Source organism: Jatropha curcas, chromosome 4, assembly GCF_041381405.1.
Source record: "Jatropha curcas cultivar XTBG-Jc1 chromosome 4, XTBG_Jcur_1.0, whole genome shotgun sequence".
In the NCBI taxonomy this organism is placed as follows: Eukaryota; Viridiplantae; Streptophyta; class Magnoliopsida; order Malpighiales; family Euphorbiaceae; genus Jatropha; species Jatropha curcas.
This window is the reverse complement of record NC_143154.1, coordinates 29,669,298-29,692,290: the sequence shown is the minus strand read 5'-3', so window position 1 is coordinate 29,692,290 and position 22,993 is coordinate 29,669,298. Positions and strand designations below refer to the sequence as shown.

Below are 22,993 nucleotides of genomic sequence, written 5' to 3'. Positions count from 1 at the left end.
AATAAAGTCGAGGACGAGAGAGTTCTGGTGATTCCAGAAGAAGGTGTTCTAGAATGTTCCGTTCCGTGGTGTACGAGGGGAATGGATTCACTCGTGCGTGCTCATGCAATTGGAGGTGTTTGGCAGCGGAGAAATGGACGTTCCGTCGATGAATTTTTAGAAGCTTGTTTTGAACGTCCTATCGTTTTACTTATTATCCGATCCCAAACTGAAACGAGCAGTGCTGCCCAGAATCAGCTGTCGTTTTCGCAAACCGCTAACTTAATCTATGCATGATGACATTAGCCGTTGTTTAGAAGGTAAATTTTTTATTTATTAGGTCCAGCATTAAGCCCAAAACTTGATGTTCAGAGCTATGATTCACTCAAATGGTGAGTTCAAAGCCCAGAAAAAACTATGTATCGAATTCCAGCCGGGCTCAATACAAAGTCAAAAAGAAGACTTGTCATCATGAAAATTTGTACGATGAAAATCACTATAGAAAGGGATCCAACCTTCAACCTTGTAATCAGCAGTCGCACGCTCAAACCAAATGAGCTACTCCAGCTGAACAATCATAAATTTCAAATTAGCACTTAAAATTAATGTTTTGGACACTGATTTTAATTTCTTAACATATTAAATTATTACGTTCAAATCAGAATATATTTTTTAGAAGAAAAAAAAGATAAAATAATAAATGGTTAGAAGAATTAGGCTGATAAGAATTTATAGGTAAATACCAAATACTATCAGTTTAAGTAATAGGAGATTTACCGGTAAAAATTGGTGTGCAAAATCCTTGTTCCCTAACAAGCAACCTATGAGTAAGGGCGTCCACTCCAACTTGTCTTCATTGAATGGCAAATAGTTCTCTACTCTCAATATCCCCATTATTATTATTATTATTATTATTATTATTTTTACCCAATAGCCCAATCTTGGATTTGCATTCAATAGTCCAATTATGTATTATATTGTTACATTTAATAGTTGTTTTTCTTTTAGATTTTTTTTTTTTTTTTTTTTTTGCTCATATCAAACAAGCATGTCATGTATTCTTTAAAAAAAGGAAAAAAAAAAAAAAAGGCATATCATGTGATAGTTTTTTATTTTATAATATCATGTGTATTATCGATAACTTAATATTTTAATTTTTCTATTTTTGTCCAAATAATTTAAAAAAAAAAAAATGATTCATCCAATTATATTAGAGGTAGATGATTTTTGAGATAGGTAAGTCCTATAATTTGATTGTACTTGATGTGTAAGATATATTAATAAATAAGTTTTAAATTAATAGCACTTCTATTTTCATTATATATATATTGTTTTTTCTTTTACAGTTATAATAGTAACATGGTAGGAGAAATATAAAGTTATTTTCTTATTATAAAGTAATTAAATAATATTAAAGTTTTGTCAATATTGTCATTATTTGTAATAATATTTATTTAATTTGCATGCTGATGTCATTTTAAGGGAAAAGTATAAACTATTATGAATAAGAGTAACCTCCATTAAGAAATCTAATATATATATATATATATATTTTTAAATAAAAGGTACAAATAATTTTAATGCAAAAAACAAAAGAGTGGCAGAGAAAGAAGACAATTAATATGCCACAAAAGAGTGATTATTATTTAAACATTTTTTGTTAAGTTAAATTATTATATCTTTATTTTTTAATTATCATCACAATTTGAATTATTATATATAGTTTAAAATATCATTCTATTCTCAAGTTTTTTTATCATAATATTAGATAATTATAATGTTATATTATTGATAAAAAAATTACAAGTACGTAGTGTTGGAGTATGTTGGTAATCCCACATCGGATAAATATAACTAACTAAAAGGCATATAATGTAAAGGGTGAACCAACCAAAATGGCTCCGTTTTGTGTTAAAGTTAAACTCAACTCATTATAAGCCCAATATTAAATATATAATTAAATTTGATTTGATTAATTTATTCATAGGGCACAGATTCTCAATACTTAGAATAAGTATAAACGTGTAATTTATGTTTAATAAAAAAAACTAATAACATAAAAAAATAAAGATTGAACCGCATATTGAAACGTAAAATTTCTATTATAATTAAACTTCCAAATCTTATTTTTGCCAATAATAGCATACTTAACTGAATTTGCTGGGATAAAGAAATATTATTTTTGCAATCAAAGCATAATTGCTGAATATGCTAGGATAAACTTCAATTACGCCATCTTATTTTTCATTATTCTGCTGATTCTGTGTTTGCAATCAAACCTTTGTTTAAGCCGTGCTGGCATGCAAGTGCTATAATTTCTCCACTTAAAAAAAGAAAAAGAGAAAGAAAATAATAAATTAGTGTTATCGCACTGTCAAGTAAGGTTTAAATAGTAAACACATTTAAATTAACCAATCATTTATTTATAAATAATTTTTTAAAATTAAATGCATCTAGTCACATGCAAATAGAAGTTTCGCCAATCATAGAAAAATATATATTTTTTCATATTTTTCTAAACAAATTGAGAATTTATTACAAAGTAATATAATATAATTTTAATACATTGTAATATTTATAGAGAAATAAAAAAAATATGAATATAAAAATTGAAATCTTTTATTTAGTGATTATTTTAGCAAATTAATTTTAGAGTAAAAAATAATTCATTTTCTATAAGATGACAGGAGAAATTTTCTGCAATAATTTTTAAGTACTTGTTCCATTTATCACCTATAGAAAAAATACAAATATCAATAGAGGAATAAACAACATTATTAAAGTGTAATTGTTCGAAAATTTATTCGAACATGAAAATTTAAAGTCTGCAACTATAAAAAATCAATAATGCATCTTATATTTCAAACCGTTGACAAAGAAAAAATCAAACATATATAGTTGTTACGAAAGAAGTGAAAACACTAATAAAAATTACAACTAGATACTATAAATATTAAGATCTATCAATTACGACGAATGTGATAAATTAAATCCAAGGTATTTCGAATGGCCACAAATTTGAAGATTATTGAAAAAAAAAAGTAAATAAAATAAAATGATGAAAAGAAATAAAAGGAACCATCAAGGACTAAAGGATATGGTAATTTTATTTTAAAATTACTTTTATTATAAAAAGAAGATGTTTTTTCCCTTGAGAAATTAATAGTGCATGAAAGATGTTTGACAAGACTACCTTAACCATAACGCTTGATCTTTTAGCCCAATTACTGCAAACGACAAATCATAACAGACACAAGCTTTACCAACGGAAATAGTGGACAAAACATCACTAACAAGCACCTTATTGATCCTCACAACCGAAACGCCTCCCTGAAAATCCCACTTTCTATCCGAGTAAATTACTTTTTAATCCATAAGAAACCCAATTATCTAACTAATTAATTAATTAATCCATTAATCAACATTAGAGAATTAACCCAAGGGGGGAAGAGAACAAGAAAGGCAAGAAATCCATCGAAGCCTTGCAAACAACAAACACCACTTGCATAATCCACAGCGTTTATGGACCCACCATCATCAGTCAGTTTCAGGACGTGTCAAACCCTTCTGTTGCATGGCTCCTTAAACCACCGTTTCTTACCACCTTCTCTTTAGTCTTTAAATACTCCTCCTTTCATCACTTTCCTTCAAAGCCCAGTTCCTCTCTTTCTCCTCCGGTGACGTTCCACCGCTTCCGCTTTTTCTTGCCCACTCTGCATGGAAACCCATAAATTCTTGTTCCTACTCTCCAACTATGCTCTGTTTCTTGTTCTTTTACTTTCTTTTCTAGATTTACAAAGTGGCTCTGCCTCTCGGTTGAACCCATTTGAACCTGGAATTCTTTTACCGACCGAAGAAGATGCATCAGAAGTTGATGATGATCAAATTGGCACCAGATGGGCAGTTCTTGTCGCTGGATCAAGGGGTTATGGAAATTACAGACATCAGGTAATAAAATCCCAATTAATCCTTTCTCTCCCTAAAAAGCAAAACCAATCAATCTTTTTTTTTTTTTTTTTTTAATTATTTTGAGTTCCGGTTTCAAGAAACTACGTTCTTGATTATAAATTTTAATCAGTTAACTTCTACTATTTAAAGAAATTGTTTTTTTTGGGCATGATCTTATTACAGGCTGATGTTTGCCATGCATATCAGCTGCTAAGAAAGGGTGGAATTAAAGAAGAGAACATAATAGTGTTTATGTATGATGATATAGCACATCATCAGTTAAACCCTAGAAAAGGGGTTATCATCAATCATCCACAAGGAGAAGATGTATATGCTGGTGTGCCCAAGGTATATCCATTCCATTATGTAAAAAATCAAATACTATGATATAAATGCTTCCACCATATAATTGCGTATATTATTTTATATACTATGGTAATTATCATGTAATAGTAGATACTTGGATTTTTATAAGTTAAATCTGTGGTTAAGGTTTATTATTTAGTATAATGACGTCTCCCTTTGTTGAGTATTGGTTGGCTGGCCATCATATTTGATAGTAATTGATAATATTTATTTATATGGAGAGGAGCAAAAATCAAGAAGTTGGTGGGTCCTTGACTTTGTATGGGTCTGTTTCACATTATTTATTACAGGACTCTGTGGATCTTCACAATTGCTTAGATATTGAAAATTTGCCAGTTCTTTTACTTTTACTTTCATTTGTCAGTGAGTTTTCTCTGTTGGATCATGTTGTTGAAAGTGATGTTTAGGTTAATTATTTTCTAGGTTGAATTCTTACATTTTGATTTTAATTTTATTGGTTTGTGCAAAATATCATTGTTTATTATAGAATCTTGCAACTATACAATACACATAGAAATAGTCGAAAAAAACTGACCATTATTAAATTATATAATGCATTTAGATTATGAATTTATTTTTTGGACTCTTCTTTAAAAAAATCTTTCCTGGATTATTAGATGTGATTAATTAACTTGTTGCATAACATTTATTTGGATGGTGACTATTTTTAAAATAAATAAATAAGGATTATCATAGTACGAATTGTTGAACTCACCGATATTTTTTGGACAATGTTGTATGATTTTAAGGTTCAATCTTGATTGGTGCAACTACATTATCATTTGGTTCCACTAAAATAAAGCAAGGAATTCTTTAATTGAAAGGGAGAAAAAAAAAAGCAATGATGTGAATGATCAAAACTCAAAAGCCATTTCGGTCGCACTACCTTATCACTTGGTTCCACTAATTTGGTGGGATCAACATGTAGACATTTGCTGTAACGGGTCTTTAATAGGTGATCATAATTAACTTGAACTTTGATGGATCATATGTGTGGCTAGGATTATACGGGCGAGCATGTCACTGCTAAGAATCTCTACGCAGTACTACTTGGTGACAAAAGTGCTCTCTCAGGTGGAAGCGGTAAGGTAGTAAATAGCACGGCCAATGATAGGATCTTCGTTTACTATTCTGATCATGGCGGCCCGGGGGTTCTTGGTAAGCTGGCAATTTCTTCTCTGTGTGGTGCTTGCTACTTAATTTGCTAAGTTTAACATTAATTAACTATTTTTGTAATGTTAATAATGTAGGGATGCCAAATTTGCCTTTTCTATATGCAATGGATTTCATAGAGGTTTTGAAGAAGAAACATGCAGCCGGCAGCTATGAAAAAATGGTAATTAATTAAACAAAGTATAATATTTTCAAGTATGAGAATCTATGGAATGGAATAAACAAAGAGATGAAGTTACAAAGTCGATTTTTTTTTTTTTTTTTTTTTTTTTTTTTTTTTTTTTTGTGCTAAATGCAGGTGATATATGTAGAAGCTTGTGAAAGTGGCAGCATTTTCGAAGGGATCATGCCGGACGACATAAACGTTTATGTCACAACAGCATCAAATGCACAAGAGAATAGCTGGGGAACTTATTGTCCTGGAATGGACCCTTCTCCACCTCCAGAATTCATTACTTGTTTAGGGGATTTGTATAGTGTTGCTTGGATGGAGGACAGGTCAGTTCAGTTCTGACACACAAAATTTACTTCTTTTCTTAGTAATACTGCTAAATTAATTTTCCTAATATGTATATGTAATGAACTATATTTTGCCTATTAATTTTCTTCTGCAGCGAGACTCATAATCTGAAGAGGGAAACCATAAAGCAACAATATAGGACGGTAATTTTGATTATTTATGTGATTTAACACTTAATTAATTTTAAATGAACATTTTTAATTTCTTCACTTATCTCAACTTTTCCTAAATTTATGAATGAAGGTAAAGGAGAGGACTTCTAATTATAACACATATACTGCTGGGTCTCATGTGATGGAATATGGAAATTCAAGCCTTAAAACAGAGAAACTCTACTTATATCAAGGTTTCGACCCCGCAAATGTCAATTTGCCCCCAGTTAATGCACATGTCAATGCCCCTATGGAAGTTGTTAACCAGAGAGATGCAGAGCTTCTTTTCATGTGGCAAATGGTGAGTAGTATTTTACATTTTGCAGCTTCTTATAATTGATATTATAAATGAAATTACCAGCCGTTAGTAATTTTCTCGTCTTTTTCTCTCCCTGCAGTACAAAAGATCAGATGAGCAGTCAGGAAAGAAAGCACAAATCCTACAGCAGATTAAAGAGACAATTAAGCACAGAAGTCATTTGGATAATAGCATAGAATTGATTGGAACCTTATTATTTGGACCCCAAAAAGGTTCTACTGTTCTTCAATCTGTTAGAGAACCTGGTTTACCCTTAGTAGATGATTGGACTTGCTTAAAATCAATGGTAACATTATTTTCATTCCAGTCAAAAGTTTTGCCTCCCCTATTGTATAATTTGTTGGTTGCATAGTAACTAAAGATAATTGTTCCATACCTTGAAATCTCAGGTTCGAGTGTTCGAGACATACTGCGGATCATTAACCCAGTATGGCATGAAACACATGCGTGCATTTGCCAATGTTTGCAATGGAGGGGTCTCTCATGCCTCCATGGAAGAAGCTTGCATTGCCGCATGCAGCGGCCATGATGCTGGCCAATGGCAGCCTTTGAACCGAGGTTATAGTGCCTAAATTAGTCACATGGCAGGAAATGTGCGAGTAGTTATTCATAGTGTTTCACAAAAATCACTACTGAGTTTAGAAATTTTAGTGTTCCTGATGTGAAATATCTGTTATAGGACTATATGATAGAGTTATAGATTTGTTATAATAAAGCTACAGATCTGTCATGGGCTTTGCTGTGGAACATTATGATATAAAGCTTTACACTTGTACTTTGAAGGCCACTTTGTGATAAGCGGAAAGGCCTTCTTAATGATAACAAGCTGATCTTTAATGTATTTCAATGTTGACTCTTCGAATGCCCTAAAAGATTAGTATGCAGTTTTATTCTTTGACCTTGTTCTTTTTTCACACGTATATTCCTCTTAACTCTTTGTGGTACTACACAAGGTTACGATCTATGAATAGGGATTTTGAAGATTTTATTCCTATATGGAACCTTTCAAAAACGGCTCAAAACTTTGAAATTAGGAAGTAGGGGACCAAAAACCAATGTGAAGACAACCTAATACAATTGAAGTTTCTAATAGAGGCCAGCATGCAATTGGTTAAGAAATAAAAAAACAGGGACTTGAAACTGAGTAGCAAACGTCAACCATTATAAATAACCTGAATAGTAATATGATGAAAGTTGACCTTGACCATGTGCAATTGATGTCTGCCTAATTAGCTATTATTGTCAATGGGGACGGAACATTTTTTTTCCCCATTCCCATTTTGGAGCACTCCTAAAAGAAGTGGTTATGACGAGAAGTAAAGTTGTAATTTGTTTAGCTTTTCACGTAGTAAGAAATAATCTGAGCAAATTCTCAAACCTTGTATTTTCTTCTTAAAGAAATCAACGTAGACTTTTAAAGGAGCCAACTTGTAAAACCTCTTTTAGGAAAGTATGATGGTTTTCCTTCTCTTGATTGCTTGCAAGAACAGTATACCTCTCCCACTGGAGAGATGAGACTTGTGTCGGTTTCAGGTCCGGAATCCTTTAATGGAAGGTCATTTTGAATTTTTTTGGGAAATATGACATTACGATTTATTAAAAGTAAAGTTTCGTTAGAGAGCATTTTCATATGGTCGAATCTCCTTAGAGGAATGCAATGGTTTCATAAGGCAGATCTTGAGCCACCATGCGAGCAAAAATATCTTTTTTGAAAATAATATTCTTAGTGTAGAAAGTTTCAAATTTAGGATCTTCGATTACATAATTTTACGAGAGATAAAATTATAAATATGTAAATTCAGAGTTAAATAGACTACTTCAAGAGTATTCATACATAAATAAATAATATAAAAAAATACAACCAACACTTATTGGAAAAATAAACTCTAAAAATTTAAGATTAAAAGTGATTAGCGATTCAATATTTTAAATAATTAAATTTAAATAAATAAAAATATTGAATATCTATCTTCGGAGATTTTTTTAATATCTCCTATGCATCAATGATCTATTTTCTAAAATATCGTTAATAGATTTAATTATAATTCTTTCAAATTTTCTAATAATAAATTCTAGATTATTATCATTCTAAGATTTTAAAAATTAAAAGGTGTTAATCACTTTTAAATCATAGACAATAAAACTTTTTGGTACGATTTCAATAACATGGTGTTGGTATATATAAGTTAATTATTTTAATGACATTGAGTGATTGATATGGAGAAAGAAATGTTGGATGCCAAAGGTGGGGAAAAGGGTGAAATTAAATTATAAAAAGGAAAAAAAAATCTCTGCGCACAACTAAATTATCATATGCTATTTGAGTTCTTATATTCACGAAAACTAAGAACTAGCTGGTGGAATCAAATTTTAATTTCCAGAAAAAGGGGAAAATTTTGTTGCCACATCACCATTCCTGACTTTGACAATTACTGTCCCGGTGGCAATTGTCCCATGCGGCGATCCTCATCTTCACCTTCTCGAACTCCGAATACCGGCATGGTATCTTTATTCCACCCGAATGATTGTACCCGTATACCCGCTCTGCACTCTTCAACAACTCTCCAAATAGCGGGTGATTGAAGTATATGACAGGCACCACTTCTCGTCTCGCGTCACCATTTGATTCGCCCACGTACACAGCCAAGTGCCCTCTCGGTACCTCCGCCGGTTTCGCATGGCCCAGACGGACATATCCTCTATTCGAATTCAAAAAACCGGCCGTTTTTGTTCCCCGTCGTAACTTTCGAGCTAAGGCCAAGATTTTGGAGATGGGATTAATGGATCTCTTGACGGGATAATCCAAGGAGCGGGAACGGGTGGGTTTTCTACAGGGTCGGATTATCCAATCGAAAACTCTTACAAGCCTGCGGCGAAGCCGGAAAACTCTAAGCTTTTTCATGGCGGTAAGTTTAAAGATTCAAGAAATGAGTCTTCAACTTTTAGGCGCTTTGACGATCAAAATCCGTCAAATGGAGTTAGAGGCGGCGGCGTGGGTGGGTGCAGAAGTGATATTAATGGAGTCAAGTACGAAGAAGAATGAACTACTTATGGTTTGAAGATTTCAGAGAGCTCTTTGCAAGTGTTTTGTCTGGAGAGTCAAAGCTTGGTCCGTATATATACATATATGTACACGTGTGTTTAATTGTACACGTGGCTATATGTAGAGAGAGATATTTGGTCGGCACACGGTTCAGAGACCAGATAAAAAGAAATTGAGATTGGACAATGAGCAGTTCTTGTTTTTCATTTTTTTCCTTTTTATTTTTTGTTTTATTCATAAAATGATAACAACAAAACTAAGAACAGTAATAATGAGGGTTTTGTATCTTAATAAACAAATATTTGCGACTAAAATTAGTATTTTCAATAAATAAATAACGACAAACATGTTGTAATTTTATTTTTAGACAAAAAGACAAAAAGACAGAAAATATAGGAAAGATATGGAGATGCGAATACAGGGGTCAGCTAAATGAACGGTCTGATGTCTTTTGGCCTTAAGATGTCCCGAGAAGCCAAGCCATCATAATTAGGTTATTAGTTTTTACATTAATCAACAATTGTTAAATTGCAAGTAGAAAGTTGATTAATGTATTCCATCTGTAACACAATTTCATTTTTTTATTTTCAAATTATACTCCTATTTCTCTACGAATTATACTGTTTATTTCTCTATAATTTTTTTTATTATAATCCAGTTATATCAACTATATTTTATTAAAGATAATTTATAATATAATTCCGTAATACGAAATGGTACCCCTTCCTTAATATGACATTGTTTTAAAGTAGTTGTACGTACGTGTCGTACGAAGCAACAGTTAAGTACTTAAAGGTCAACCCAGGAACTTGGAAGTCTTTGCTAATGATGTAGAATTACTGGCAATTGAGAGATGTGGGCATTTACTTAAATTATATCCATTCGTTTTTATTTTATTTATTTATTTATTTATTTATTTATTTTTATGACTTGTCTAAGTATGAAAATGTCAAAATATCAGAATTACGTCCCAAACTTTGCTTATGTACCAAAAATACAGGAAAAAGAAAAAAATTGTTTGTCATAGCGTATATTTAATATGGGCAGTTGCTTAATTTATTTTTTAAAAAAAAATAAATGAATTTTCTAGTGATTTTTTTTCTTTTGTCAAATAATAAAAAGCTAATTTCATACAGTATAAGAAATTAAGTCGTGATTGTTATGTATTAATTAATTGAAGAACTTATCCCAAATTAATGTGGATCCATCTCTTCACGCCTAGGGTGTAAAAATTGCAGAGGAACACATATGCTGATGACTCAACATTGATAGACTTTAATGCCATATTAATAAAATCTTAAACAAGTTTTATATTCTGACTAAAGATCTTAAACAAGAACTTTCTATTTCACATGCTAAGAAATGTAAGTTGGAAAGTAAAAAATGCAAGTTTTAGTTTGAGCATTTTAACTAAAATTAGTAAGTATGAAAATAATAAAATGATCATAATAGTAATGATTTTGTTTACTTTACGTCTATATAAATTTATATCATTTGAATAATTTTTTGATGTGCAATGTTTTGTATGATTGAAATATCTCTAGTCTTTAGATCATTATCTGCAATAAATGAGTGTTTCTGAAATTAGATTCTTTTATAAACCGAAACAATTTGACTTATCATTTTCTTCATAAAAAACTAGCATATTAATAAAATTAATTTAAATCAAATTTATTAATTAGTGGATTCTTGTTCTAAGCTATATGTTTTAGAAAATTCAATGAATTTTCTTTTTTTAAAAAAAAAAAGAAAAAACATATATCATGTGTAATTATGGAGGATCACAAGGACCAAATTAATATGCAAGAAACTGAAATTTTAGCCACGTCCAATTCTAAAAAATGAACCACACACACATGCACCTTTTCACTAATAATGAACATGTTTTTTACGTTCCCGCATAGATAATAATTTTTAGTGTTACGTTTGATATTTTCCCCAAAATTTCTGGAACATCACACCAAAATTGAGAAAAGTTAGATTTTTTTGTTTGAAAAGCAAGAAGATAAGAGCCTTTTAGGGAAAAGTAAGGCAAGAAGAGTAGAAGAGAAATTAGTTGGAGCAAAGAGGCAACAAAATTCAACTGTTAGTGCTAAAAGGAAAGTAGGTTACGCAAATTGCAGGGTCACTTGCGCTTCTTGTATCATTGTCTTCTACGGTAATGAGACTGCGATCTTTCCAAATTCCTAAGTAAAAGGAAGGTTGGTTGGTTCGTCTAAAGATGAGCTCATGTACGCTAAATTACAACGGTAGAGTAGGATTTCAAAATTAAACAACCAAAGGAAATTTTTTAAAAATTAGATTGCAAGAATTAATTAATCGTTGATAAGAACTGTGAGGTATATATAAAATCCTTTATGATGTGCCAAAATATGAGTTAATTATGTATTAAGGGATTTTTATTCGGTGATTCTGAAATTGTTTTTCAAAATAAAAATTAGGGCTTTCAGTTTCAATCCAAGTCAGATTACAATTAGATCTATTTGCTGATGGAAAACGACAAATAATTAAAGGTAAGCAATTGTCTGCAACTGGGCTGGTTGTTTGCTTAGACAAGCAAACAAAACCTACCGTTTTGTCGTAATCCCATATTGCACGGACCTTAATCCGCTGTGGAAAAACGTAGTACGGTTTTATAATTAATATTACTAAATGCTAATGACGAAACCTAAGCAGCTACTTCAATTCTTAAACTATTATATATTAACTCTTAAACAATTAAGCTGGCATCTCAAAGCTAGTGAGTTTGTTTTTTTTAATACTTAAGCTAAACTTGTGTGGATAAAAAATACAAATCTGTTGTCTGAAAATTGTATCATTCACATGTCAGCTTTGGCCTAATGCAAGTATTAGTGTATATATATATATATTTGCAATGAAACAAAATAGAGAAAAATCCAAACCTCACCAGCTACTTAACTGCAAGTAATCGATCATGAGTTGGATACAGATGGAAATGAAGTAATGAAAAGGCCCCGTCAAGTTAATTACTGCATATTGTATACTGTATGTAAAAGTATACTGTAAACTGTATATATTGTATACCGAGAAAGACTTATCTATACTGGGTGTGGATCTACCTATGTACTAAATCAGGTGTAAATATTATTTTGATTCAAATGAGGGTATTTCTGATTGCACGCAAAAAGACTATCCACACACTGAATATACGCAAGAAATTCCTTGTATATAAAAGTAAAAAATACAATAAAAATCAATTTTATTTACTCATTTTATGAATCAGTCTTCGAGCAGTTCGCATTGAATCCTTTGAAAATATATTCTGCGTTTATCAATATCATATGCCACATTATAATTTTGCTGAGCCAAGATTCCAATTATAGAAACCTGTTCATCGGAATCACCGGGAAGAAACGCTAAGCAAGACAGACCTTCATCTAATTTAAAGAAGATGCTTCCGACCTCCAATTCCAATTCAGCCCCACCAGAAAAATGAAATGTGATTGTCGGAAAACCCCTAAGGTTTCTGAAGATATTTCCATAATAACACAACTGTTTGAAACCATCTACATTGATCCATGTTGGAGTCAAGAACCCATTAATAATATTAAAAACTTTATTTGTAATTTTAGCATAAGCAGCTTTAGGTAAATGCGTAAGTTCAGATCCAGAGTCAATTATCACGCCACCTCTATCTTCAACTCTCTCAAAAATGCTAAAATCTATGTCAAGTCTTTCCTGTCCTATACTTATCCATTCAAGTGTTACAAAGTAAAAGTTGTCTATCAGCTCGAAACGAGTAGAGTCACCTTCAATGTCCACATCCTTGCCTAGTTTTAGTTTATTATAGCTATAGAAAGGATCCTGAACATCGCCAACGCAGTAAGAGAATTTACGTCCCAGGTGGTTCACTATAGAGTTACTTGCATATCCCAGTCCAAACATTCCAGATCCTAATCCAAATGTCCCTGTATTGTTTATACCACATCCAAAGACAACATCGTCTACTGCTACTATACCTTCATCTCGTGTTTCGAATATTAACCTTTCAATTCCGAGTATCCCTCTTGACCCGGTATTGTCCAGGTAAGATATTTCATAAATGCAGTTACCGTCATCATCACATTTTGCTGATTCACAAGAGCGATCTGCGCAAGGCATATTTTTGTACGTTGAAGAACTTGTATGATCATAAAATGGAACCTTTTGGCTAGAACAATTTATGCATCGCCTGCATTGAATCCAAGTTAGATCAGAACCTGTATCCATAAAAGCTAATTGCGGTACAGGTGGTTGACCAATGAGGAAACTAACAGAAAAACCATGAACCACATTTTTGAGACTGGCTACGTAGGTGTAGTCGTCGTTTTCAACTACAAAATTTCTCTTAACCTTTGCCTGCAAGTACTTAAAACGTGCATTCGAGTTTTTGACGGTTCGATCAGCTCGATCTTTAGTACTTTCGCTTGGATTATAATATGGAGAGAAAATGGAGTTGGTGTGGATGAGTTTTACAACAAGTTTTTGAGGCTTTGTGTTTGTAGTTAATGCAAAGGCTAAGAAAAGCATCAATTCTAATGTCAATGAACTTGTCATTGCAATTCTTTCATTAAGTTCTGAATGAATGGAGAAGAGTATATAATATTCTTTAGCAAAAGATACAACTTACAAGAATTAGGTTAGAAGATGGAGAGAAAAGAGAGGCAAGTGACAGAGAATGAAAGATTGGAAGATGGAAATTGGAATGCCAGAATAAAGAAGGTGTTTGATTTCTTTTCCATTTAACATTTTAGTAATGATTTATAGAGATTAGGTTCTGGAGTAGTAGAGCGAGGAGAATAACAATGACCATTAACTAGTAAAGATTGGCAGGTTAGAATACAATCAGTATGCCCTTGGGAATTTTGCTTTTGTATTGGGCCCAAAAAATGTAAGTGCAGACTGTGCAGTGGTTTCTCTTTCCTTTTGGGCCTCGGCCCATCTTGTTTTCATTTCTGCTCGGTTGTCAGTTACATTGACCAAATTCATTGGCACCTACAGCAAACTAATAGGCTCAAGATTTTCAAGCACAGGTAAAAGACTCTCAATTGGAGTACTAATTGATTAATGATAAATCTATAATCCATGGGAATAGAAGAGAAAAATTTAGATGGACGACACAATAGCTTTAAAATTTTATTTTTATGAAAATAAAGGATTTATTTAGAAATTATTTACGAATATATAAAATAACAAATATATCCTAATATTTTTTTGACTCGCTTAGAAATATTTTTAACTCAGTTAAAATTTCTAATATTTTTAAAAAATGATAAAAATGTTTTGGAATTTATTGGAATATAGAATTTGGTCAATATGCAATGAAATGATCTCATTTCAATTCCATTTTGAAATGCTTGAAAGTTAAAATTTCATTACATTCTATTTCAAATATTTTTAAATTTAAATTTCACTCTATACTATTACAATTTGGTTTAAATTTGATAATTTTAATTTTTCAACCATAAAAATAAATCTATTCATGAATTGCAATAAAACAATAAATTAATCTCATACAACTACAAATTTAAATTCATTCATCAACCATCAACTTATATTTTTTATTTTTTTAGGCATAAATTGATTAGAGAAGGTAAAGTAATAAAAAAAAAAATTATATGTATTGTACACCATATATGAAAGTAAAAAAAATACAAATTTTATTTACTCATTTTAATTTCATCAGTCTTCGAGGAGTTGACATTCAATCCTTTGAAAATATATTCTGCGTTTATCAATATCATAAGCCACATTATAATTTTGCTGAGCGAATATTCCAATAATAGAAAACCCTTCAACATCAGATATATTAAAAGGAGCCAACCACAAGCAAAATTCACCTTCAGCTACTATATGGAACAATGCTCTAAACTCCAACTCTAGTTCAGCCCCATCTGAAAACTGAAATGTGGTCGCCGGAAATCCCTTAAGATCTCTATTCATATTTCCATAATAGCACAACCGTTTATATGTACCTACATCAGCCCAATATGGTTTCAAAAACCGATCAAGAAGATTATGAACTTTATTTGCAATCTTATCATATGCAGCTTGAGGTAAAACGGTAAGTTCAGTTCCAGAGTCAATTACCACACCACCTCTGTCCTGAATTTTCTCAAATACATCAGGATCTATGTCAAGTCTTTCTTGTCCAATACTTATCCATTCAAGAGTTATAAAATAAAGGCCGTATCTCAGCTCGAAAGGAGTTGAGTCACCTTCAATGTCCACGTCCTCGCCTAGTTTTAATTGATTGTAGCTATAGGAAGGATCGTCAATATCACCAATGCAATAAGAGAATTTACGTCCGAGCCTGTGCACTATTGAGATACTTGAATATCCAAGTCCAAATATTCCAGATCCTAGTCCAGGGATAGTCATTGAATTAGATAGACCACAACCAAATACGACATCGTCCACTGCAACTATACCTTCATCACGTGTTTCGAATGCAAACTGTTCTCTTCCAAGTCTCCCTCTTGACATGGTACCGTCCATGTAAGCTATTTGGTAAATGCAGTGACCAGAATCATCGCATTCCTTTACACAGGAAGGATCTTGGCAAGATATATTTTTGTACGTTGAGGAAGTTCTATCATCATAAAACGGAATTTCTTGGCGAGCACATAGTTGGCATCGCTTGCATTGAATCCATGTTACCGTACTACCTGTATCCATAACAGCTAATTGTGGTACAGGTGGTAAACCAATTGAGAAATTAACAGAAAAAACACGATGAACAAAATTTGATAGATTAGCTACGTAGGTATTGTCGTAGTCGTTTTGAATTACAAGATTTTGCTTAACTTTTGCCTGCAAATACTTAAAACGTGCATACGAGTTCTTTAGGGTTCGATCAGCTCGATCTTTTATACTTTCGTTTGCATTATAATAAGGAGAGAAAATGGAGTCTCTGTGGATGAGTTTAGCGACAAGTTTTTGAGGTTTTGTGTTTATAGTTAATGCAAAGGCTAATAGAATCAGCAGTTTTAATATCAATGAACTGGTCATTGCAATTCTCTCTTTAAGTTTGGAATGAATATAGAGAAGGATGTATAATATTCTTTAGCAAAAGATACAAATTATATATGCATAAAGAATTAAGATACCCTATGTAATAGAAAATGTTCAAGTGGGAAAGAAACGAAAGATTGTAATAAAATGAAAAAATGGAATGTGGGTGTAAAGAATGTGTTTGATTATTTCCCTTTATTATTTTACTAATGATCTCAAATTAGAAAAATAAGATTTGATTATGTTTTCTAGTAGTATAATGAGAGCATAACAAAGATTGTTAATTAGTAAAGATTGGTAGGTTAGAAGTACAATATGCACTTGGCAAGGGAATTTTGCAATCTTTTCTGTTGTATTTGTACCCAAGAAACGTTTTCGGGCTTCGGCCTATCTTGTTTTCGTTTCAGGTCGGTATCTATTTATACTGGCTAGCAACTTCCTGCAAAGTAGTAGGCCCATATTTTCAAAACCAGGTAAAAGTCTCTTCACATGTAAAAATGTTTAAAGGTGATTAATTCCAGAAAGAAAAATTTCTAAATCTGCGTATCATTGATTAACAACAATCTTTTTTAGGTTAGTTTGGTGTGCGTGTATGTTAGTTTTGAATCTTTATAACTTCAATTATAAACATATATTTATGTAATGATGAGAATACCTCATAGGTTACGTCTAATTGGGTAATTTTTCATACTTGTTCATAATCCATATATGTTAGTATCATTATATCTCAAAAATGATGATAATGAACCACCTCCAATATCTTTTCCAACGTACCTAACAGCATGGTATCATACTCCTAATTAAAGATGAAATTAATTTGTCATCAACATTAATAACAAGCCTACAAATCATGCTCTTCTCCACTCCATTTCTCATGAATAGATGAAGCAGAAACAAATTATTTTAAAGCTTAACATAATTTTAATTTCACTTTTAAATCATATGCTTTCTCAATTCTATAGTACAACTCTTATACCAACGGTTGATGTAATTGCCCATAAGTTAAATCTAATTAACACTCTCATTCTATTTAATTAGTATTGTAATCCTAATTAATCACTTCTTTATATATACATATATATGTGTTTGTGTGTGTGTTTGTTTTCATAAAATTGAATGGCTTTCCCTGTAGAAGAACCCTTCTCCTATTTGATTAGATGTGAACACAACGTTAGGCAGACAGCCCTATATAAGGACGATACTCTATAATCTATATCAATTGATGGCCTTTTTCTTGTGGGAAGCCCCACAGCCATTCTCTACGAAGGATTGCTTGTTTATCAACTGTAACTACTTTGTGGGACATGCATTAGGGCAACTTATTTATATACAATTATAGTCCTAGAGAATTAATATAAAGCTCTCTTTCCCCTTCATGCAAAAGAAGGGTTCACATTGGCCTTTCTAAGGGTTAGTGCCCTTCAATTCATGGGCATTGAGGAAAAGCAATAGGGCATGGCGACCTGTCTTTTAGAATTTGGTGACAGAAACAGAGCTTTCATATATCAATTTACAAATTATAATGCTTCTCAATTGGTCCACGCCTTCCTTTTTTTTTTTTTTCAAAAAAAAAAAAAGGAAAAAGAAAAAAAAATCTTCTAGATAAATTGATACGTGGTGATGACTGATTAATGAGGTTTAATTAAATATTTTATGTAGTAAAAAATTATAATTAATGATTATATATTCACTTAAAACAGAAAAAACAAAAAGAGATAGGCTTTTGTAGAAGTATCTTAACTTAATATCGAAGCATAAGAACTGTAACCCTCCAGAAATGCTAATAAGTTTTTATTAATTTGAAGTAGAGGTAGTGAAAGAAAATGAAATGATATTGAGGTTTAATAATCATGGGAAGTCGGTGGATTTGACGGTCCAGATTGTTGGAGCACTGGATCTGTTTATGATTGAAGTTAGATATGTTAATTGATTATTAATGGTTAAAAAGTTTCAGTGACACATAACTAATTAATCTTGAAGCATCAATAAAAAAGGTAATACTATATGACCCCCCTTGTTATAATGAGAACAGCATCTTCGCATACTCTTCTTGGATTTCATATCTTCTCCCATTAACTTCCACTAACTTCAAAAATTTTAATTGTTTCCTTCCATTCACCAATTTTTAGGTTATTATATATATATATATATCGTTACGTCTATTTTTACGTACCAATAGTGTGTGCATATATTTCGGTTAATCTATATTCTTGTGTGTTACTAAATTCTATATATGGTTTATACTCATATTTTATCACGTCTGTTATTACATGTCAGTCAAACAAATCATATCACCGTGTATTACCAGATATTATATATAAAAAACAAAAATTTCATGCAATAATGCTTTTATGGGCTTAAATTTTTGGATTAGAATTAATTGATTCACAGTTTCTGAAAAAAAAAAAAAGTTGATAAAAATTATCCAAGTTGTTGAATGCGGTTCATGATACGAAAATATTTAGAAGCACTAGTGAGTTAATTTTCTTCCAGCACACTCATTGCATATGAGAGCAATTTCACATTATATGTTTGTGAAGAGTGGTGCTATGAATCTCAGAATCAGTGCAACCTTTCCAATTAAGTTCTAACCATCAAATTATAGGACAAGACGTTAAACTTTTGATCTGATTTCTGTTTTTCTGCTGTAGAACTGTGTTTTGTGCCCTCTTATTATTACTGTAAAATCTGTCTAGATTAACATTTTGAAATATGAAGATTATGTATAATGATTTCAAATTCCACTTTCTTAACCTTCATTTCTTAACCCTTATTATTATTATTATTATTGCCATAATTGGTATTATTATTCTGAAGGGGACATATAAACCAAAACGTAATCATACTCTTCTGTTGCTATGGACATAATATATATACATATTCCTAACATGGCAATCAAGACTCCTAAAAGAGCCTCAGCCATAGAAAATGACATCAAGATTGTCATTATTAGCCACCACGCCTTAGAGCAACAAACAGTAAAATGATGGAGCCCCCCCTTTGTGTGCATGTGTTTTTGTGCAGAAGTAGTGGAGTTGACTTTCAAGTCAATAGTCAACGATCCCAATATCATTTAAATCGAAGGGATAATGTTTAATTTGATGTTTATTGTTAGTTTATTCTAATGATCATAATTACAGGGATGGGCTTACTGTTTTAATTATAATAACATATATTAGATTTATATATTATGAACGTGCTTATGCCTCCTTAATATATTCCTAAAACAGAAGAAATATGAAAATATTAAATTATATATGTAAAAAAATATATATGTGGAGATATGCGTGAGAAATAAATATAAAAAAAATATACTTTTTTAAATAAAAAGCTAAGGATAACAAAAATTAAAAACCTTTGATCAGATCTGAAATTTTGATTAATAACACATAAACCCTTTTGATGAGATGTGGTATATGTTTTTCTTGTGATGTAACTTTCTCCTTGCCAATTGGATTTTTACAATTAACTCTTTATAGATAGCTAATTTGACAATTAAATCCTATTCGAATAATAATAATTACATAAATATTTTTAATTTATTGAATAAAACACAATATTTGGTTTTTTTATTGGAGTTGCGGCATTCAGCATTATGGTCTTTTACTAATTTATTAATATAAAACCATAATTACTGAGAAATTTAGTGATAATGGAAACTAATTATAGCTTATATTTCATGTTCTGAGCTACATAATTTGCAGATTATATATACATACAAAAACACCTGAGTGGATCTAATAGTGATTGCCATAAATGCAATTAATGGAAGCTATGCAGAGACAATGAGTGCCTGTATTTTCCATGAATGAGAGACATTTGCAAAAATTAAAACTTTACATGTAATCTTTACAACGTTAGAAATAGCAAATGGAATAGTCAAAAAAAAAAAAAAAAAAACATTAGGGTTATGTTTTTCCTTTTCCACATAATGTTCATGTATTTGATAAATGAATTCAAAACCTACCAACCCAACAGCAAGAGGACAAGAAACTAGATTTGCCCAAAGTGGTGACGTGTTAATAACCCTTTCCTTTTCTAATTAAGAAGAAAATAAATGTGGGTCACGTGCTTAATTGTTTAGGTGTTTTGTGAAGGTAATCATGCTTTTGGGACAAATAGTGCGACCTAATAAATCTTTGTCTGCCGCGTGGTGATGCGCGTGTACTTGTTTCCTGATATTAACAGAAAGAAACACCTCAGCTCTTTCTCTGTCTTTTCTGTCTCTCTCTTTTTGGTTCATCTCTTGATTCTTTTAAGTTGAAACCAGCAAAAATTGGTCTTCGGGCTTTGCTACAGTGTGTAAGGAAGGTTCAGTTACAAGGGTTTGGTTTTAATAGAAAAATTGAACCGAACCGACATTATTCGATTTGATTCATTCGAGTTCTTAAGCAAAATTAGTTTGATTTGATTAGTTAAAAATCAGAATTAGGTCATGTATACGTAAGGTGCAATTTGTTATTTGAAAGAAAATTAACATTATCATATTACTAATTATATAAACAAACTATTAGTACTGTTAGGATTAGCAATCTAACAAGTAGAAAATAATGGTTTTACAGATTTAATTATATCTCGGGTTGCAGATCTCAATTTATATAAAGATTTTAGTCCGAATAGATTATGTTTTGAAAATTTAATTGCAAGTCAAAATTCAATTTATAAATAGGTATACTACCTTGTAATCTAAGGTATGTATTTTCTATAAACATAAAATTCAAGCTAAGATGACCATATTAATCTTATAATTGTAATTAATATGCGAACCAACTAATTAATGATTCAGCTGAAATTTTCCTCAATGTGATACACTAATTATTTCCCTAATTAAACTAATTAATTACTTTGCTTAAGAGTTTTCAAGTTTTAAGTTGGTTTTCCATCCCACTTACTAATCAATCGTTTAATTCATGAAAATTAAATTTTTATATCAGTTAACAATAAAATATAACATAATAATATTTTATTATGTTACTATTGATTTGATTAACCTATACCATCAGGAAACTAAATTTCTTTTAATTTTTCTAGCAAATGCCTTTTGGACCCCATGATATAATTGACTTGTTCCATATATATATACGATGACTCTGAAATTTTAGCCTGAAAGCATCCCCTGGAGAGGAGAAAGATGGTAAACTGTCGTCAACAGAAAATATATATATTCGTTGTGAAAGGAATAGTCTACTTTGTATTGCCCAAGCTTTACTCCATACCCTTTCTAGATTTATATACATTCTTGGAAATACTTGGACCAAAAACATATGCCAAAAAAATAAAAAAGAAAAAAGAGATCCAAGAGGCTTATATTATTCATTATTTCATTCCAGTATTAATGAAATATTGTTGGAGTACGACGGCAATAATGCAAATAAAATTATTTTTGTACTTACCAATATCATACCTCCATTAATATATCAAGTATTCATAACATGAAATCGTAAAATCAATTGGGATTCTAGTAATAATATTGAACATTGAGTTGGATTAAAATTGAAATAATTAAAATACAAGTTATTATTCAAAATCTATCACGTTTAAGCCTCTCGATATAAAAACTAATGTTCATTAATTAGTATGTATTTAGCAAATGGAAGGGTTCAAAATTCAAATCCATGAATAAAAACTTAACATAAAAGAGTTGAAATTTATTGAATTTTTCTTTTTTTCTTGGAGAGCTTTAAAAGCACTTATGCTTTCCAATTAATTTCATCCTTCGCTATCTATTTTGCAACTGTCAGATTGTAGTCCACTCCATTATCAAGGTAACACTTTCTGAAATTGGTATATCATTTCTTCATATAATATAAGATTTTTGGTATTGATAATGTGTAATAAGTTTAAACTTTTTAAATGTAAACTAGACAACCAATAGCAACTCACCGAGTAACTCCATGCCAAAAAATTTAAAAGAGAGAAAAAAAAAAAAGAATTTACATGAATTAAAAAGGAAAACCCTTTAGCAGATTTTTATTAGAAGGCAGCCCTATCCCATATGTGATGGAGAAGGATAAATTTTTTCCAAATTTAATTTAATTTTTAAGCACTTTTTAGAGAGTTGGGCATCCCTAGTTGAACGTGGGGAACCAAAACAATTATGGGTCTATTTCAGCAATCATTAACAGAGGCCCCCCACCACTTCTGCTTCTGCTTCTCTTAACTTTTCCTAATCTCAATCTTAATTTTCATTAAATGGCAACAAAACAAACAACATATTGTAAATAAGATTTATGAATTTTCACATAGACTTGAGGAAAATTTTATATTTTTTATCCCTCTCTCCATATGCAAATACCCAATAAGAAATGGGAAATAAAAATCATATCATCATGTCTTTCATTTGATAAGGACAAGTAGATAGCAGAAATTATTTTGTACAGTGTATTTCAGTTACCACATCACATACCATAAGGTAGAATATCATTTGTACTCTCATCTACATTGCATTTCTCATTTTTCGAAGATTCACCGATTGAAGT

General features: G+C 31.1%; 4 protein-coding genes across 4 annotated transcripts; 1 reads left to right on the top strand and 3 right to left on the bottom strand.

Moving 5' to 3' along the window:
• The first annotated feature begins 3,604 nt into the window (after positions 1–3,604).
• BETA-VPE (beta vacuolar processing enzyme) lies at positions 3,605–7,350 on the top strand. Its single transcript, XM_089720024.1, has 9 exons — positions 3,605–3,927; positions 4,111–4,275; positions 5,295–5,451; positions 5,544–5,629; positions 5,765–5,964; positions 6,081–6,129; positions 6,230–6,439; positions 6,537–6,743; positions 6,847–7,350. Exons 1-9 carry the CDS (start codon positions 3,697–3,699, stop codon positions 7,027–7,029), a joined length of 1,488 nt encoding a protein of 495 aa, XP_089576150.1. The 5' UTR covers positions 3,605–3,696; the 3' UTR covers positions 7,030–7,350.
• A 1,353-nt stretch (positions 7,351–8,703) lies between these two features.
• On the bottom strand, positions 8,704–9,556 carry LOC149497197 (SAUR-like auxin-responsive protein family). The gene has a single exon (XM_089720025.1). The coding sequence runs from the start codon at positions 9,357–9,359 to the stop codon at positions 8,865–8,867; it is 495 nt and encodes a 164-aa protein (XP_089576151.1). The 5' UTR covers positions 9,360–9,556; the 3' UTR covers positions 8,704–8,864.
• Positions 9,557–12,668: 3,112 nt separating this feature from the next.
• Positions 12,669–14,120, bottom strand: LOC149497196 (putative aspartic protease At2g35615). Its single transcript, XM_089720623.1, has one exon. It carries the CDS (start codon positions 14,055–14,057, stop codon positions 12,741–12,743), a length of 1,317 nt encoding a protein of 438 aa, XP_089576749.1. The 5' UTR covers positions 14,058–14,120; the 3' UTR covers positions 12,669–12,740.
• A 1,017-nt stretch (positions 14,121–15,137) lies between these two features.
• Positions 15,138–16,539, bottom strand: LOC149497195 (aspartic proteinase CDR1-like). Its single transcript, XM_089720654.1, has one exon. The coding sequence runs from the start codon at positions 16,509–16,511 to the stop codon at positions 15,183–15,185; it is 1,329 nt and encodes a 442-aa protein (XP_089576780.1). The 5' UTR covers positions 16,512–16,539; the 3' UTR covers positions 15,138–15,182.
• Between the last annotated feature and the right edge of the window lie 6,454 nt (positions 16,540–22,993).

Coding starts and splice junctions, on each gene's coding strand:
- BETA-VPE (XM_089720024.1), top strand. CDS start 3,697: ATGGAAACCCATAAATTCTTGTTCCTACTCTCCAACTATGCTCTGTTT. Junction 5,965..6,080: donor GTTGCTTGGATGGAGGACAG/GTCAGTTCAGTT, acceptor TTTCTTCTGCAG/CGAGACTCATAATCTGAAGA. Junction 6,744..6,846: donor GGACTTGCTTAAAATCAATG/GTAACATTATTT, acceptor TTGAAATCTCAG/GTTCGAGTGTTCGAGACATA.
- LOC149497197 (XM_089720025.1), bottom strand. CDS start 9,359: ATGAAAAAGCTTAGAGTTTTCCGGCTTCGCCGCAGGCTTGTAAGAGTT.
- LOC149497196 (XM_089720623.1), bottom strand. CDS start 14,057: ATGACAAGTTCATTGACATTAGAATTGATGCTTTTCTTAGCCTTTGCA.
- LOC149497195 (XM_089720654.1), bottom strand. CDS start 16,511: ATGACCAGTTCATTGATATTAAAACTGCTGATTCTATTAGCCTTTGCA.